This window comes from Podarcis vaucheri, assembly GCF_965113315.1.
Source record: "Podarcis vaucheri genome assembly, chromosome: 1".
Classification (NCBI taxonomy): domain Eukaryota; kingdom Metazoa; phylum Chordata; class Lepidosauria; order Squamata; family Lacertidae; genus Podarcis; species Podarcis vaucheri.
Genome location: NC_138759.1, coordinates 79527788 through 79547208, shown reverse-complemented (window position 1 = coordinate 79547208; position 19421 = coordinate 79527788). Strand labels below are relative to the sequence as shown.

Here is a 19421-nt window from a genome sequence, read left to right as displayed (position 1 = left end):
TCTTTGTCTGGCACCAAAAAGACCACAAAGAGCAGGCATCCCCAAACTCGGCCCTCCAGATGTATGGGGACTACAACTCCCATCATCCCTAGCTAACAGGACCAGTGGTCAGGGATGGTGGGAACTGTACTCCCAAAACATCTGGAGGGCTGAGTTTGGGGATGCCTGACAAAGATGGTGCAAGACTAGCTTTCATTGGAAGGCTAGTGCATAAGTGAGTGCCCCCCCCAATTGGTTATCTGCCTTACTTCATTGGGCAGGGTCACTTGAATCAAGTCTTTGAAGAGGGTCTTAAAGTTCCACCACATGCATATGGCAGAGGACATTTTTTCAATCTGGTCCAAAATGGTTTAGGCTGTATGGCTCAAAATCAGACCTTTAAATTGGGCCTAGAACTGGACGGACACAGTTAATATAGTCAAACTGCCCAGAATATTGTGCCCTATTCTGGAACAACTGCATTTGCAGACTTATTAGGTGGCCTACATACAATGCATTGCAATAGTCTAAAATGGAAGGTTACCAGAACATGGGTACGGTAATTGTAGCCACACTATCTTTACCCAAACAAGGTTGCAGCTGGTGAATTAGCTGAAGCTGATAACAGCGCTTTGAGGAACATAGCTTCAAATGAAAGTGCTGGATCAATAAGCACCCCAGATTGCAAACTGTGGTCCTTTATAGGGGATGCAATCCCATGTAAAATAGGCTGAAAATAATCACCTGGGTGAATGAACCACTATCAGCATTCTTGTTTGAACTGAGTCTCAGTTTATCCACCCTCACCCAGCCCATAATCACTCCCAAATACTGGTTCAGGGTTGTGACAACCTCAGCTAAGTCCAACGAAAGTGAGAGAGAAAGCTGGGTGCCATCTCCTTATGGGTGACAAATCAGACCAAATCTCAGGATAACCTCTCCCAGCAGCTTCATGTAGATGTTAAACAGCATGGAAACCCTGTGGACTCACAAAGCACTAAGGGGTGAAGCGTATTATCCCAGCACTACTTTCCGGAAATGGCTATCCAAAAATGAGTAGAACCACTGCTGGGCAGTGCCTCTCAAACCTACCCTAGACAACCGATATCAAGAAGGACACCATTTGTGATGGCACCAAAAGCCTTTAAAGAGTCCAGGTCAGAGAATCAAAAGGGTTGTGCTTCCGTTGTCTTTCACTCAAAAAAAGTAATCCCACAGGGCAACCAAGGGAGTTTGTTGTCACACAGTGAGTAGTTCTCTGTGTCGTCCTATCCTGTATTTTTTAAAAACCACACACATTAAAACCTGCTGTCTCAATTATAAGATGTGCCAGTAAGAGGATCTCTTTTCCCTGAAACCATTAAAATAACAAAATCCCCAACTCTTTGTCAGAAGACAACACTCATTGTCTAGCTAAGGCTCTCTCTACAAAAGCTGCTCTTAGGTAACAATGAAATTGGAAAATCACTCGTGAAATAGACAATGGCTGGACGTAAGCAGAGCCAAAGAATCAGAAGACATTTTCTCAAAGGGCAACAGCAAGTAGAAAAGCTGCTCAGATTCTCAGAGGGAGACTCGCCTTTCAGGAAAGGTCTAGCAGCACACCCAAAATGGTTGATGCGGAAGAGCCAGCCATTAAGCAGAAGTATCAAAGTCGGGCCTTGACAACTCACCTGAGCATTACGTGCCATTTGCTGTGATATATTCTGTGTCTGTTAAACAGCTCTGTTGTCTGTTAAACAGACACTGCAAGAACACTTGCTTGATTCCATTCTAAAGTCACAGATTGCTGCGACGGTACAAAACAACAAATTAGCTACATAATTACAGCGCATGCCAGGGGTTGGCAACCTTTTCATCCTAGTGGGCCAGATTCATCATCATCTCCCATCCCCCAGTGGGTAGAGTAACCCACCTGACAAAGCTGAACCATGGGGTTCGGGGGGAGTAGTCTGCTTCCCCAGCCTGCTTCCCCAAAGGGAACAAGCATCCAGCAGGACTAAACCCATCAGCTAACATCACCCAGTGAGTGACAGGCAGCTGTGGTTTGCGGGGAATGACCTCACATGCCAACTTGTAGCGCCTGTCAGGCCAAGGTTGGCCAGTGAGCCAGAGGTTCCCCACCTCTGGTTCATGCCCTAACATCTTGTAGTTCATTGCCTGCTGGTCAAATGTAAACCCACAAAATATAAAATACTTTGGTTTATTAAGACAACAATGGTGACATAAATAACAGAGATATGCTGAGGACCAAGCTTTTAGTTTGATATTTGGTACCTTAAATGACTCAGGACCACAATACCTCAAGGACCGCCTCTTTCCATATGAACCTACCCAGACCTTGAGATCATCTTCTGAGGCCCTCCTTCGTGTGCCTCCTCCTTGAGAGGTCCAGAGGGTTGCAACATGAGAAAAGGCCTTCTCTGCAGTGGTTCCCTGTCTGTGGAATGCCCTCCCCAAGGAAGTTCGCATGGCACCTTCATTATACATCTTTAGGCGTCAGGCAAAGACATTCCTTTTTAACTAGGCCTTTGCTTGATCTGATTTAGATCCTATGCCCTTTTAAAATGTGTTTTTTTGGGGAGGGGCTATTGTGTTTTTATTATGCATTTTGTGGCTTTATATCTTGATTTTATTCTGTGAACTGCTCTTATACCCCCTGGTATAGGGTTGTATATAAATTCAATTATTATTAGTAGTAGTAGTAGTACCCAGAATTTTGTATGTTGGCTACCAAAGAGGAGATAACTTATTGCTTGTATAGCATATTAGGAATTTTTAACTTGTTCCTGGACCCAAATTTGTTGCTGGAGGGTCAGGTAGCCTCAGTTGAAAGGAAAACCTTTTACCAGCTATGGCTGTTACACTCTCTGTGACCATTATTGGACAGGGATGGTCTGGCAACAGAAGATTCAGGCACTGGTAACCTCTAGACTTGATTACTGCAAAGTGCAGTACATGGGGCTACCCTTGGGCCTGGTCTGGAGGCTCCAGCTGGTGCAAAATGCTTCAGTCAGACTATTGGTGGGGTAAGACTCTCCCTAGCACATAACACATATTAATCTTTTCTATAGCACTAATTTTAACCCCTAGAAAAACATGCCATTACTATCAGATATTATGCCTTAGTTTAATATAATTTCTGCAACATCACCCATTGCTTTAACCCAGGGTTGGTAAATATTCACCCAATGGAAAGCTGTCATGGATCGCCTTCCAGTAATAGATAGGCAAGATCACAAAGCTATTTTCCATGAAACAGGCAATATATTTCTTAGTAACCCCACTTGACTTGTCACCTTCCATTTTCCTCATACTTCCCCCCCAACCCCGCAATGTTTGCAGCAAAAAAACAACAACTCTGCAACATCATTTGCCTGTCCTGACTGTGCAAAAGGCAAAAAGAGCTTGGTAAACCCAGCAGAATAATTAAAATAAGATCACTGCACAGTCTTACTTTATAGTCTCAAACTTTGCAGCCTTAAATTGCATGCATACTATATTTGTAAGAAGCAGAATTCTGATGAGACATTTTGCTCCCTGATTTGATCTTCTCACAAAGAGTTGAAATTGCACAACTTTGCACAACATCAAAGTCCTTTTCCCTCCCTGCTGATAGTTGGGAGGGGACCTGAAGTGTTGGATAAAATCTGGCTGGAGGCTGCATATGGCCTGTTTTAACTTCTCTAGACTTTCTATTCCCCAGATAAATATGTACATTCATTAAAAGATGTTTGCATGCCCCAGTTTTTTATTATTGGTATTTCAAAGCTGCATTCTTGTGCCTCTAAAATAAATTAATATTGCCAGCATCATACAAAACTTATTTAACTTACTTCTATTTTAAACGTCAGAATTATAGGGTTAGTTCCAGAGTGACTTAAGTTGAACTTTGCTCCCACTGATTTCAATGGGAGTTAAATCAAGTTATGATTAACTTGTCCCATTAAATTAACAAGGATCTAGTTCTAAGGACAAACAGGTCCATATACTAGTGGAAAGTAATTCCACTGTGCATTATGAGTGCGAGTTTGATTGTTTACTAATTTCCCCTGGCTAAATCCACTCACATTACATTGTATGCTGCCGCATGGAGTGTCCCGATAACTAGCTTTCTGTAGAGTGCAAGTGGCTGCCAAAAGAAGGGGAACAGAAAAGACCTTGTGCAGACAGAAACAACAACCCAACTCTTTGCATCCCAGTGCAAAAGTGCATCTATCCACCTCAAAATCTAACAACTGGGCCTGTCTCCCAAACATGCAGGATGTCTAAAGCTTATGAATCACCTATGCAGATATGATTTCAAGCATGTAGGTCCTTGTTTCAAAAGTATTCCTGTCCCATGGAATACAGGGTATACTCTCAGCTAAGTGGGCACAGCATTGCAGCCTGAATGTTTGGATCTGCTCCATGTGCTGTTCCTCCTCTTCTGTTCCAACCACAAGACCATCAGGGGCAATAATGAAGAAAGGAGCAGAGGCAAAGGGGTAGAGAAAGAAGAGAGTACTTTGGGATGTGTTGTGGACCTTACGAATGAAGAAAAGCAAATGTGGAAGGGCAAAAGGAACCAGAAGTAGAGACAACAGTTGAGAGAAGAAGGAAAGAAATGCTTTTACCTGATCTGTTTATCAGCCATTTAATACAGATTTGATCTTGTGGAAACTAGATTTGTTCTTCCAGAAGTCTTTCAAATTCTTTGGCGTTCAGTCACCTATTTCTGAGCAAATGGTTATCTAGAAAGAGACAGAAATAATACCAGGATTATAGTTTCTCATCATCGCTATAAGCTTTCTATAGTCAATAAGAGCACTTACAATCTCTGTCATCATCAGGAGAATCATGCAAAGTAGATTAGGCATCCTCATTTTTAGAAAAGGACCAAACAACAGAGAGGCATAATCTAAAAACCCAAAGAAGAGTATAAAATATATTCTCTTCCACATCCAAATTTTAAAACAGTAAAGAGCAGTCTTCCAGGGTCTATGACCTACAAAGGAAGATGCCACGGTTCAAACATCCCAGGAAAACCACATGATCTGCCTAAGAAAGGGCATCCCTGGTTTCCAGACTCTATTTTGAAGGAAAAGAATGAACGAATTCCTATGCCCCACAAATAACCCAGAGATGCATTTTAAATAAAAGCACACATTCTACTTATGTAAAAACACGCTGATTCCCAGACCGTCCGTGGGCTGGATTGAGAAAGCAATTGGGCTTTGGTTGCCTACTCCTGCTTTTACACCATTTTTACTTCTTGACACTCTGGCAAGTGGAAATTTGCAGTGATGTCTCTTCCCCCTCTACATGTTCTCATGAATGGACCATACCTCTCACATTCACACAAGTCCGCCCCTGGATTAGATTGCCTTTAAATCAGGTTAACTTTATTAAGTTGTCAGATTGTTGAAAAATTGGTCAAGCAGGCATGCCAACTTGTTGAACTAACCCCAATAATATTTTGAGTAAACCATTACACAGCATTGTTTTAACACTGCAGACACACTGCAAACCATGCCTCTTGATCCTTATATTACTTTGCAATCTATACCAGATCCATATGGAAGTTCCTTCCATTTGTACTGGTTGTTGGCTCAAGTCATGCAGAAACATCTTGATTCTCAAAATGTTTACCAAACCTACATAGAGAACATCATTTCATTTGTAAGTTATTCATATTCACATTTAATCGTGTGTGTTTTAAGAGCAGTATATTTCCAAGCTATTTTCTGCTGCTAACTGAAGCAAGACTGTGAAATCACACCCACTCATCTCGTGGTACCCAGGCGAGGCGCCTGCCTAAAGGTGCTAAACTGCTGTGCTGCCAGAATGGGATCAGAAGGGGGGGGGGGGCTTGCAGAGTTTTTAAAAAGAAGAAGTGCCTTCTGCATAAAACTCTTAATGAAGAGAAGTGTGGGGTAGAATGAAACAGTAAGTATGAAGAAAAAGGGGGGAAACCATGCAGGGTGGAGGTTTTTTTTCTAATGAACCTCATACTAAACGCAACTGTGCAGAGTTACAAAAAGAAGCAACAATAAGCCCCACATGCAAAACAGAAAAATTGAAAAAAGTAAATGCTGTATCCTAAAGTGACTGGGCATATCCTAAAGTGACAGCCTTAGATTTAGGAACCGTCGAGACCCTATAACACCGGTCCTGAAAGATGTACATTGGCTCCCAGTACGTTTCCAAGCACAATTTGAAGTGTTGGTGCTGACCTTTAAAGCCCTAAATGGCCTCGGCCCAGTATATCTGAAGGAGCGTCTCCACCCCCATCGTTCTGCCTGGACGCTGAGGTCCAGCTCCGAGGGCCTTGTGGCAGTTCTCTCACTGGGAGATGTGAAGTTACAGGGGGAAAGGCAGAGGGCCTTCTCCATAGTGGCGCCCGCCCTGTGGAATGCCCTCCCATCAGATGTCAAGGAAATAATCAATTATCTGACTTTTAGAAGACGTCTGAAGGCAGCCCTGCTTAGGGAAGTTTTTAATGTTTGATGTTTTATTCTGTTGGGAGCCGCCCAGAGTGTCTGGGGAAACCCAGCAGGATGGGTGGGGTATAAATAATAAATTACTATATTATTATTATTATTATTATTTGCTTAAAACTCACTCAGGATTTTCAGGCACACTGGTGTATTAATTTGATCCACAAACTTGTGGTGCATTTTGTATTTGGTTTCATAAACATTACTATTGTTTTATACTGTTTGCCAGTACTGTATGATATATCATTGCTTTACTCATAGGGCAAGATAAAATTAAAAATAACCCTGCAGTTTTAGATACTGAGCACCGCTCAATGCATGTTTTTTGCAACAATCTCTACACATATTTTCTCATCAAAAATTACATAACGCATTTCGGAAAAAGGAAGATGTATTTGTTCTCTGCAGAGTTTGAAAATTTTGATCTATGCACACAATATGCAACAGTGATATTGTTCCAACTGGATTAGGTAAGTGCTAGTGCAAATTCACACACACATAATTGTGTGTACTCTATTTCTTCACTATTCAGATATGGCATGTACTGTATGTGTGAAACAGTTATTACAAATCAAGAAAATGCAGAGCTTTTGTTTCCCCCACCTCTGCCACCACACTGCAACACTTTTCAGCAGTGCTTCTTTTCTAGAAAAACAGGGGCAGGAACTCCCACTTCTCCCACTTTAAGGACAACCCAGTTTCCCCAGCTGGGGGAAAAAACCCCTGCTTTTCAGTACAGACAGTTCACACATTCATCAGTGTCCTAAAACAATGTCTTCAAGTGATGAGAGAAGTGACGCAATCTGTGATAAATTAGCTCCTGAAACTTCAGTCTGGTAGCATAAGGACAGCAGTACAGAACAGGTTAAGATGGAAGAATACAGATTTGAAAACATTCTGCTGAATAGCTGAAGAGTTACTAAAGCAAATAAAGAAGACAATTGTCTCCATATACGTAGTTTTTATTACTGAAAAGACTCTGGAAGATATGTTTGTCAGTGGGCTAACATGTGCTAGGTACTACTAAGCAGAACCCTGCATGCTAGCCTGGATTCCTAATGCAAGTGATTGGGCGCTAGGGGAAGGTGGGGGGCTGTTAGCTGGATAGCCAACTAACTGCAATGCAATTGAGCTCTTAACCCACAAACTTGTCCATGCGTCGGAAGAAACAGTAGCATAAATGCACCCATTTCAAAACACCCCATTCACAGCATTACTGTGTTTCACCCAGATACAGAACAGCAATAGTAACCAGTGGTGACTGCTTCCCTTTTGGGACTGCTAGGGTGGAAGGCATGGAAAAAAACAACAGGAGTCAGAGCCAACTCATTCTAGTTTGTCCCTATCCTCTTCCTCCCTACAAAGGAGTATAAGGGCAACACTGAGACGGAGGAGGAGGAGGAGGAAGAGGACAGTTAAAGCTACCCACCCCAAACTGGTTTTAACTAAGACAACAGGCAAGCAGAGGCTGGCTGAGGGCAGATTGAGATTGGTGGGGCAGTGTCTCATTTGCCCTAATGGACTAGCCTCCTTTGATAGTGGGGGCTCATCCAGACTTGTCCCTGCCCTGCCGCTTTCCCCCTAGGGAAACTCATTATTAACCACTGAATCAGACCAAATGTCAATTGGGTTTTCTCTGAACTGACATTTGCCTGATTTATCACTGAAGAGCTGGCTTTCCTGGGGAAAGTGGCAGAGCAAGGGGGGAAACGCTTGGACCCGTGCTTTCTAAACATAGGACAAGTCTGGATGAGCCCTGATTTATGTATTGCCTCTAGGTAAAACATGTTCTTTTATGGCCCAGTAGAAATAACAGTTGATGCTGTAAATATTCCAGCCCACTGGAGAAATGGGAAAGCATGAATTAAAAACTAGCCGTTTCCAAGTCTGAAGCTGAACTGCATTCACCCTTTCTTAAGTGTTTTGCTTGTCTGACATCAGCTGGGAACCAGCTTCTGTCTAGCAATTCACCATATCTCATTTGCTCTCAGAGACATTCCACTTCAAATGACTGACATGCCCCGAAGGTAGAGAAGTTGTCAGTTGTTGGCATGGCAAACAGGTCAGCTACCATCCTCCCCACCAGAGGCTCTTCATTATCAGCAACTTTGGAATGAGTTGTACAGATACATTTGCATTCTGTAAGGGAATTATACACATCAGTTCCAGAAGAGGGTTTGATTCTTGTTTACATTTATAAGTGTGTCAAGTAACTGCAGAGAATCAAATATATTCCAAAAAAAGAAGATGTAATTTTGACAGACCAAGAAGATCAGCTTTCATTTAAATAATGAAAAATAAACAGGCTTAGGTGTTTGGTCTGCATTATTTGTTTCAACTCTCACATATCTCTGCAAATCACTGATAGCATATTGACTGAGCCCTCCAGTCTAGTGGTGCTGTTGCAGAATGCCAGATCTGAGCATAAGAAAACCATGCTCATCAATGACTTGATTGTGGATGAATGGGCAGATCCAGCAGGCATTACAGAGACTTGGGCGAAAAAGCTGAGTGGGCCATATCTTACCTAGCTATGCCCACCTGGGTTTTCAGTACTGCACCAGGCTAGACTGGGGCGGTCAAGGCAGGGGTGTTGCTATTGTCCATAAGAGTACCATCTCCCTGGCCAGGAAATCTTTTGACCTTGAGACAGGCTTAGAGGGTATGCAGCTGGTGTTGGGCCAGAGAGGCAGATTGCGGATGCTGCTGGTCTACTGACCACCCTGTTCAGCATTTCTGGGGTATTGCTGGAGGATCCTAGGATATTAGGGTATTTATACTCTCTGTACCACCACTGGCAGCCCTACTGGTGAAGAAATCATTGTAATTATATTATTAAGAGATGCCAGAAGTTCTGAAAAGAGGAAAAGTTTATTCTATCTTTCATCATTTCAATAACAAGAAAGCACTAATTTTAAAGCACCTACTTCCCCCACCCAGACACAAAAAAGAGCCCACTATCTGGAAGCAATCTTCAAGGTTAGCTGCAAGGTGGAAATTCAGAGGGAATCTGGAATGACGCATTATTTAGTAAGGCTTATCTTAATACGAACTGATGGCACATGTATTTTTCTTTCGCCTTCCCCCCTCTGCTTTTCTTTCTTTGTTACACTGGTTGTTAAAAATAATTAAAAGACTTATCTTAACCAGGTGCCGAGAAAAGAATCAAAGGCGGTACTTCAAGCAAAGAGGAGCCTCAAAAATTATGTCATGGAGATCTTGGCTGAAAATCTACCTCTTTGAAGGAAAGGACCAAAGGATAATCTACTCCAGCATTCTGTTCCCACAGCAGCTTGTGGTAGCCCACCAGCAGGACATGAGTGCAATAGCACAACAACAATGCTAAGTGATGGGTGTCTGTGTGCTTTCTTCTCTCTGCTGTTGAACAGATGCCACTCTGCTAAGTAAAGAACTGTGCACAGCTCCAAAGTTCACACATGGTTGCATCAGTAGAAACTGAGCCAAGGGCAGAAATCATTAGCTATTTTGTACTTGTTCCTTGGGGACTAACACAGCAACAATTTTAAGAATAAAAAACTTACTATAGGAAGCAGACAAATCCACTTCTTGAACTATCCTATATACAACAAATATTATGAGTGTGGACCGTGCTGCTCTAAGACTTTTCTGATGTTATCAGTAAGATTTCCTTGGCAAGCCAACAAAACAAATACTGTTCAGGACAGAAACGCCTGACCTATCACAACACTGCTTAAGGTTGGCTATCTTTTATTAAATTTGCTAGTTGTCTGAAGGCACTCCAAGGTTTCGAAACCAAATTCTTTTAATCTGTTCTGTTTAACATTACATTTACAAACATGTCTGATATTACACACACACACTGTCTTTCATCCACTCTACAAGGTAAACTGTTTCATTGAAAGGGAGATGGCATGGGAGAGTCCAGCTGACAGCAGCTTAATGCTAACACTTTCCATAGTAAAAAAGAAGAAGAAAAAAGTTGTCCAATTAAGAAATATTAATTATACAATAGGACATTAATTTTCACCTGCAAGTGGTGAACAATTCAGTGAAAGTGGTGAACAAACTGCTATATTATTCATTTAACTAATGATCAATTTTATGTTTATCCCATTTTTTATTAGTTTAAAAAGAGTAGCAAGTTGTTTGAAACAGTTTCCAATGTTGTTTTCATTGTTGCGACCCACCCAGGGATGAACCTTTGACTAGAGTTTAGATGCTAAAGTTGATCAGAATCCACATGGGCATGTGGATGTTGTTTTAGGTTTTCAAATTATTATTATTATTATTATTATTATTATTATTATTATTATACCTCACTCAATTTACCGCTCCTTCCTCTATGGTTTCCTTTTTGTCTATTGTTTGCAAGCCCCGTGGGGTAAGAGGCCTGTCAAACCTGTTCTTTTAAAACACAATGTACACAAATTAATTATACCAGCTTTTTGGAGGGGGGGTATGAGAAAGATCTTGTAATTTAAATGTGTGGGCAACATCTGTTGAATAGATCACTGGATTTCTTATCTTTCATGTGCTATTCTCTTACTGTAGGATCAGAGAAAGCCAAACAGCCATGTTTTCTACATTTCCAGTTACTCCCACCCCCAGCAGGGTTCTGGCTGATACTAAACACAAGGGAAATTGTATCAGAGGACTTGTAGATTATTCCAAGATTCACTTCCCTATTTCTAGGGATAGGTAAGACTCAAGCATTAAAAAAAACCCAAACAACTTATGCAAATTAACTTCAACAGAATTGTCCCCTCTCCACCCCCCAAAAAGTCAGTTTCCAATCCTACCAATTTTCAAATCCTATATACTGATTTTAGGATTGTGTTCTTGAAAATGCACCAGCGTGTATACATTCAGTAAACATTCAGTTGCTTAGCCTATCACTGCAGCTCTGTGACAGAACAAGTCCCACCTGCTGAACTGCTCCCTGCAACAGTGGGCTTGTCCACACTTACCTTTAGTCGAGAGGTCAGCAAGGTTTATCTTGCCTGGGCCGGATCAGTCCCACAGAGATCCCTCTGTGGGCTGGATCGTGCGCACCCGCAATTTTCAGAGTCTGCGCACACATGATTTTCGGAGCCACAGAAACGAGTCCCCGCACTGCTCAGTGTCAGTTTAGTGCAGTGGGCAAGCGGGTGGCTTGGTGGCGGGTCAAACAACCTCCGTGGGCTGCTTCCGGTCCATGGGCCTTAGGTTGCTGACCCCTACTTTAGCCCCCGACTTTCCAGGCACAGCTCCATGCTTTAAAGCTCCATATCTGAGTGCTCTCTCTCTCTCTCATTTCCATTCCAGAGCTTTTCCCATGAAAACTCACTCTTTAAAGCTGAAACACAACAAACCGCAATTTGAATTTTCTATGGATTGCTGTTTGCTCTGATTCAGCAGTAAGGAGTAGGGTTCCACGGGGAAACCTCTGGAGCAAAAGAAAGAACGAAAGAGCACTCAGACACAGAGTTTTAAAGCACAGACCATGCCTGGAAAACGTTGGTGAAAGGTTAAGTGTGGATAAGTACACAGCTGAGACAAAATAGTCCTCTCTGAGCCAGTAAGCTCCCTACCTGAGTTTTAAGCACAAACCCTTCATTTCTGAGAGGCTGGTAATATCCCAGCAAAGGCCTCTCCATCCATGATCAGAGCTATATTTACCTAGAAGCGTTCTATTTATGGGCCATGACCCCACTAAATTTTCCAATCATTGTTGAAGCTCCAGCAGTACAAAATCCCCCCCACAGCAAATACATTCTTTCATCACAACAAATGGATGCCTTTGCATTTTGTGCCACTGCAACATTGCAGTGGTAAAAATCTCTTGTAAATATAAAGCCTACAAGTTCCATGATCACTGCAGATGGTGACAGCAGTCACGAAATTAAAAGACGCCTGCTTCTTGGGAGAAAAGTATTGACAAACCTAGACAGCATCTTAAAAAGCAGAGACATCACCTTGCTGACAAAGGTCCGTATAGTTAAAGCTTTGGTTTTCCCAGTAGTGATGTATGGAAGTGAGAGTTGGACCATAAAGAAGGCTGATCACCGAAGAATTGATGCTTTTGAATTATGGTGCTGGAAGAGACTCTTGAGAATCCCATGGACTGCAAGAATATCAGACCTCTCCATTCTGAAGGAAATCAGCCCTGAGTGTTCACTGGAAGGACAGATCCTGAAGCTGAGGCTCCAATACTTTGGCCACCTCATGAGAAGAGAAGACTCCCTGGAAAAGACCCTGATGTTGGGAAAGATTGAGGGCACAAGGAGAAGGGGATGACAGAGGACAAGATGGTTGGACAGTGTTCTTAAAGCTACCAGCATGAGTTTGACCAAGCTGCGGGAGGCAGTGGAAGACAGGAGTGCCTGGCATACTCTGGTCCATGGGGTCATGAAGAGTCGGACATGACTAAACAACAATAACAAGTTCAAACTCGTTCTTTCCATTAATTCCAACAGCCATTCAGGTGAATTACGCTTTAACCACTAAAGAACACACAGGTGGTCATTGTGTTCAGTAAACACAACTGCAGATATCTTCTGGGGCACAGTACAGATTTGGCCTTGTTTCAGTGCTTTCTCTTGAGCCAGAGAGACACCACCATACCTGCATACAGCTGCCGCAACAATATTCTAGCAGGATCCCTTCATGCCCTTGGCTGTTCCCTAATGGCTGTCCAAAAGGAAATACAGTTCAGTGACTCAAGAATCCACAGCTTCAATCACACACTCTCACATTCTTGCCTGCACTCTCTTTCTCACCCTTTTCCTACCTCTCAGTTTTACGTGTACCAAAATTGAATTTCTCTTTCTTCAAACACTCCAGAGTCCACATATCAGGGCGAATGCACCAGGAACCTTATTGCCATGCTGAAAAGGCAGCAATTAACTTTTGCCCCCACTTTATTACAGAACGGAAGTACTTTATCAAAAGAAGCACAGTCCACTTTGTTACACAATGCATTTGGAAATGCTCTGTGTCCTAATAGCGAGGCTCAAAAGAAAAAGAAACCAACAAAAGCAACATAACAACTCATTGTCCAAGGTCTCCCCTCTGCATTCTGGCCCCTAACTACCATGTTGGTAACTTACAGATCTACAATGAAGCTGCAGAACCCCAGACACAGATCCCATCTCTCTGCTGGAGTGCTCTAATACACACCACCCTTGGCTGTTCTATCAAGAGACTCCAGAACAGGATGTCCAGCATGATCTGATGGACAGCTTACTTTGAAGTAAAATTCACTCTCTCAGCCAACTGAAGAATTAGCTTCTCTTGGCATCAGAGGCTGAATGCAACCCCTTGCTGTGCCGTTCTTGGGAAGACATTTCATACAAAATCATGCCAAATGGAGGAAAGTAGTCTTCCCACATCTAGAACGCAACTGCCACCTAGGGAATTTAGATTTACTTACCTACCACCACCACCAATCATGAAATGCAGCAACAAATATACACAGAGAAGCAGACCCCAATAGGAAACAGATCTAAATCCAAGTCAAGCCTCTCTACTGTCACCCCTCTTGCAGACACTTATTGAAGGGGAAAGGAACCAAACAGAACCAAATATTCAGATGGAACAGTGCTGCACCTCAAACACCAAGAAGCAGAGTCTGGATTGCAGCTATCAATATGAAAAGCTAGTTACTAATCTACTGCCTGTGCCAGACCAGTCTATGATATATAAATCAGGGAAAGAAAAAGTGCACAGCCTCCGCCCCCACTGCCCCCTTCAAGTACAGAAACACAATCTGGAAATGAAGAGGAAAAAAGACAAGCCCAATAAGCAACATACACTGCAAAAAGATCGTGACCAGCAATATGCAATGACTTGCATGGAACATTATTAATTGAAAGCCTAATTCTTCTGTGATAAATGTGCCAGGTCAAGGCAGCTTCAGTGCTGTGCCCAGGATTTACAATGGTGAGATGTTTTGCCAAAACCTACAAAAGGTCTATCCAGGTCTCAGTAGCTGCCAAGTTTGCCCCACTTCCACTATGGTCAAGCAGATACATTGAGACTCTGGGGCACATCTCTCTCTCTAGAGCATTGTACAAATGGTTTTTTTTTTGTTTTGTTTGTTTGTTTGTTTGTTTGTTTGCAATGTTGAACACTAGACACTCTGGCCTGCATGTTGTCTTCCTACTTCCCCTAGCATGTGAGGCATCATTTTGAGATCACGTGACATCAGCTGACTGGTGCAGAGATTGAGCCTCTTTGAACTTGTGCTGTCAGAACCAATCAGCTGGTTGATGCTAGGAGTGCATCTTTCAAGTAGCTGCTTCAAAAGGAGCACAGTGCCTGCAAATGGGAGACACCAGTCCAAAAGATCACTAGGGATGCTGAGTTACAGCCCTCCCACCCTGCATGCTGTTGAAACATTCTGACAAGAGTAAAGAACACCTTACCTAAAGATCCAGCAGTGTCTTCCTAGTTCAGAGCTGCCAATCAATCAAATGGCCTGGGAGTCTTATCTCCAGTATGGTCCATCGCACGCCTTCACTGACCACACAAATTATTGAATCACCTTCAGGGCAAGGAAGCAGTGGAGCAAATGACCTTAGAAGGGCCAAAGTGACTGACTCAGCATTAGCCTCTTCCACACTTCCCTTTAAATAGCAGCACAGGTGTCAAGGAGTGTGAAGATGAATGCACTGGAGCACAGAGGTGTAAAGTTTGCAGTTTGCTTGTACTTGCAGTTAAAGAAAGAATTTTGGGCTGGGGAAGGAGAACTGTGATGCAGGTGAAGGCAAGATGCAGGAGGACAGCACAGCATAACTGGATGTGAGATGTCATTTTAAAAGTTCTCCCTGGGCACCTGCTAGGTGGGTGGCCCACCAACTCATCTGAATATTGCACCCCTGCCATACACCTTTATAAACCAAGTGAACAGGCTAACTATGCGCTCATAATTGTGCATAATTTGCCAATGACAGAGGTGAGAAAGGGCACAGAAAGTCAGATCCAGGGTTCTATGCAGAGTATTAAAGCTGTCAAACTTCTCAACAGACAATACCTCCACATTTTCCATAATTTTTGTTAGGATTGCAATAACAAGAAACAATTTGGGGGTTTTGCAGGCAAATGCACACACAATCACATAAACATTTGTGCAGTGCATTGGATCAATGAAGCCCTGGACACAGGCAGGAAGGGTTCTTGAAGCATGAATGTTTTCAGACCCTCCAATATACGGGAGAGGGGGAGAAGATAAGGTATTGGCTTTAGGCCAATTGACAGAAGTAGTTGTCATCATATGGTGAGTGCAATGTAATGTATAAATTGGCCACCACAGATCAAACACCAAGGGCGGAACTTCCATATTTATGTAAAATCACATCAAACATGATACTCATCAAAGGAGTCTGTTCATCTACTCAGAAATGAGTTTTCAAGTTTTAAGTAACCAAGAGTGATGTTAAATGAATTGCATGTACATGTGATTCAAATTATTCATTAGAATTCCACAAAGACTGCACTTCTCAATGGAAGAGATATAAAATGCCATTACTTGGAAGCTTCACCCAACAGTCTCAGAGTTCATTTTAATCCAACAGCCTGTGGATGCAGGAACCCACTGCTATTGCACCACTGACACAGGTTTTAAATAAAAAAAATCCTTCCAGTAGCACCTTGGAGACCAACTAAGTTTGTTCTTGGTATGAACTTTCGTGTGCATGTTATCTGAAGAAGTGTGAATGCACACAAAAGCTCATACCAATAACAAACTTAGTTGGTCTCTAAGGTGCTACTGGAAGGAATTTTTTTATTTTGTTTCGACTACGGCAGACCAACACGGCTACCTACCTGTAACAGGTTTTTAAGCGGAGGCTAAAAGAATCCACCACCATCCAAGGCAGTCTGCCCACTTTCAAACAGCTCATATGTTCAGGAAGTTCTTCCTAATGCAGAGGTGAGCCTATGGTCTTCTCAATGGTGTTGAGACTATAACTTCCATCATCCCAGACCACTGGCCATGCTGATTTGGATGGGCAGAAGTTGTGAGTCCAAAAACATCTGGAGAGCCACAGCTTCCCCACCCGCAATCTATGAACTATAATGTGTTCAGGGTTCCCCTCATCCTGGGCATGCTGTCTATAGAGCGTGGAATTCAACCAATTGTCAAGGGGGGAATGTGCATGGGGAACTGGGTCTGCTCATGCCATGAAACTTTCCCCCTCTCACCTCCCGCCGTGTGCCCCCTAACCCTGTTCTGGGTTTCCCTCTCCCAACCCTTCAGAGCAGATTTGGGGGGGGGAGGGAGGAAAGTCCCACTGTGTGAGTAGACCCCATTCCACACATGCAATTAAGTTGAACCCTGTCCATAGGACTTCTTACCCTCATTGGAACCCATGAATGGGAAATGAAACAATACTCTCAAAAATCCTAGTCCTGCTGCTGTTTGTTCTTTGTATAAGCATTGCCAAATCTCCTCAAAACAACTAACCATATGAATCTGTTTCTCAGACTGCCTAGCAACCAGTATCTTCATTGGCTGCATGCCTTCTCTTGCACACGTGGGGGTTTCTAAAATATTTTGTTTGCAGTCCTGTTAAACAACAGAGCAGAACAAGTCTCATAAAATGAATGGCTCTCTGCTCAGACATTTTTCAGTTCCAAATCACCAGTCCGTCTACCCAACTATCATCAAAAGGTTTCCTTTTGGGCACTAGAACAAATAAAATATTTAAGATGACTACTTTCCTTAAATCTTGTCTTTTAAAGAAATCAGGGCTCTGCTGGTGTTTCAAGAGACAAGAAAAACAACCACATTCAGAAAATACTGAAAACCCTGGCTATTTGAGGAAATAAAGGACTGCAGAAAGCAAACTGGTGTACCTAATCTTTACCGTAGCCTTGAGGTGTATATTTTGAGGACCCATCCTATTTTTGCAATAATTAAGCTCTTTTAAGCTATTTTTGTAAATGCTGCAGTTTAAATTATTGTACAGTGGTACCTTGGGTTAAGAACTTAATTCGTTCTGGAGGTCCGTTCTTAACCTGAGGTTTCACTTTAGCTAATGGGGCGTCCTGCTGCTGCTATGCCACGATTTCTGTTCTCATCCTGAAGCAAAGTTCATAACCAAGGTACTATTTCTGGGTTAGTAGAGCCTGTAACCTGAAGCGTCTATAACCTGAGGTACCACTGTAATCCACCCTGGGACCTCAGAATGAAGGGTGGATTGTTGCTATTAAATAGTCCAAGGGGACAAAGCTAAGAGACAGAGACTCTAAACAACAGGTTTGTTCTCGATATCCATCAGCATGACCATTACAAGACCAGACTACGTTCCGTAGTCAGGAACGATCAGTTTGCATTTACCCAATTCATTTTTAGAAATAATTTAGAGAAAGGAGGCAGGGTAGTGCCTAGAAGAGCCTTCACAAACCTGAACCTTCCAAACGTTTTGGACTACAATTCCCATCAGCCCCAGCCAACATGCGGAGAGAGTTGTAGTCCAAAACATCTAGGGCACCAGAATAGTGAATGTGGCTTTAATTAGCCAACATCGGTAAATGCAGACATTTGTGGCATCCCTAGTCAGGAGGAGGAAGATATGGAGCCTAGCAACAGGTGAGTCTGGCCTATATTCCTGTCTGCCTCTCCAGTGCTGCACAGGAGCCTAATCCCTGGTGTGGCAGATTAAGAGACTAAACTACACTCTGAGGTAGATAGGGGGTTGTGACATTTCAGATTTGGGGAGGTGGATTTAGGAGGGCACAATTCAATGCACAGCAAGGTTCAAAGGCCCACTTTTGGATGTTTTCAACAAGCTTTTCCCAGGCCTCTGCTTGGAGGTTCATTCCATGTTGTTTTTAAACCTCTGTAGCTCTTGTGCTGTTTAAAAATTATTTTAGCTGTTTTTAAGGACATGTCGGCAAATTGCAATGGGACATATGTGTGGAGGGCGACTCACAAAATAATATGTAACAACAGAAACATTTTTAAAGCACTGTATTTCATGTGCTTGTATTACTTGTAGTCTGAAATGCAGAGGGATAGGCAGTTTGCCCCTCTAGATGGCATGTATCTAGTATTAGTTTAAAGTCTTATAATTTGGGCCTTCAGTAATGACACAGCCCCCCCCCCCCCTTCTTTGGCCACCTACATTCTAAGGAGACGGCAGGCTGGCAAATTAAGGGCCTACAGGCTTTAAATGGCTGAGTAATGCAGGATCTCAGGTGGGGGAAAGGCTTCAGGTGGCCATGAAGGGTTAGAAAGCATCCAAAAAAATGCCTTCGAACCTTGATGAGAATCAAATCTCCTCCTTCCCTGGAACCTGAAATGGCACCTCAGTGTGTAGCCCCCTGTTGACAGGCACAGCTGCCTACTCCCTCATGCGTGTGAAGCACACGTCAAGATGTGAAGGCTGACATAGAAAATGAACGAACACATCCTAATCCCATTTTTAAAAAGAAATATCAAAATATTTTGATATCTTCCTGCAGCCACGAAACTTTGAACGTCTAAAAATAGGCACACCGGATCTATAACAATGAAAGCGCTCTCCGGCACCCTGGTTTTCCCCCTTTTATTTTTAGTCTCAGTATGCAGGGTCTTTTTTAATCTTGACATTTGCTTATATAATCTGATTATTAACCTTAAACTTAGACAGTATTTCTTAAGTAGGAGAAGGGATTGAAATGTAATGGTTTGCATGTTGCCAACACACACAAAAAACACAGCCCTACCATTTTTTCCTGCAAATAACCTTCTAAATTTTGCCATCTCTTCGCATGTTTCAACCTCCTTCACCTTGGGAACCATATATCCATATGAAATTAGTAGTAGTAGTAGCAGCAGCAGCAGCAGCAGTAATGAAGTATAAACAGGTAAAACACCTTAGGAGCTAAAGATCATACTGCTGTTGACCGCAGGCAGGTCATGGATAGTCCCACATACAGAATGTTGCAACTTCTGTGCAAACAGTGGCTGGTTTCGCTTCCTTCTCCCCGACATACTAGCAGCAACTAATTCAATAT

General features: G+C 42.7%; 1 protein-coding gene across 2 annotated transcripts in view; it reads right to left on the bottom strand.

The window, feature by feature from the left end:
• The window catches only part of SLC25A22 (solute carrier family 25 member 22), a 67133-nt gene that overhangs the window by 24401 nt on the left and 23311 nt on the right, over positions 1-19421 (bottom strand). Inside the window, exon 2 of one of the 2 annotated variants that reach the window (XM_082228455.1) lies at positions 4596-4712. In XM_082228455.1, the coding sequence (XP_082084581.1) occupies positions 4596-4615 (20 nt within the window). In that variant the 5' untranslated portion in view covers positions 4616-4712. Of the gene's footprint in view, positions 1-1652; positions 1754-4595; positions 4713-19421 lie in introns of those variants that run through there. The other variant, XM_082228456.1, reaches the window with a different exon arrangement.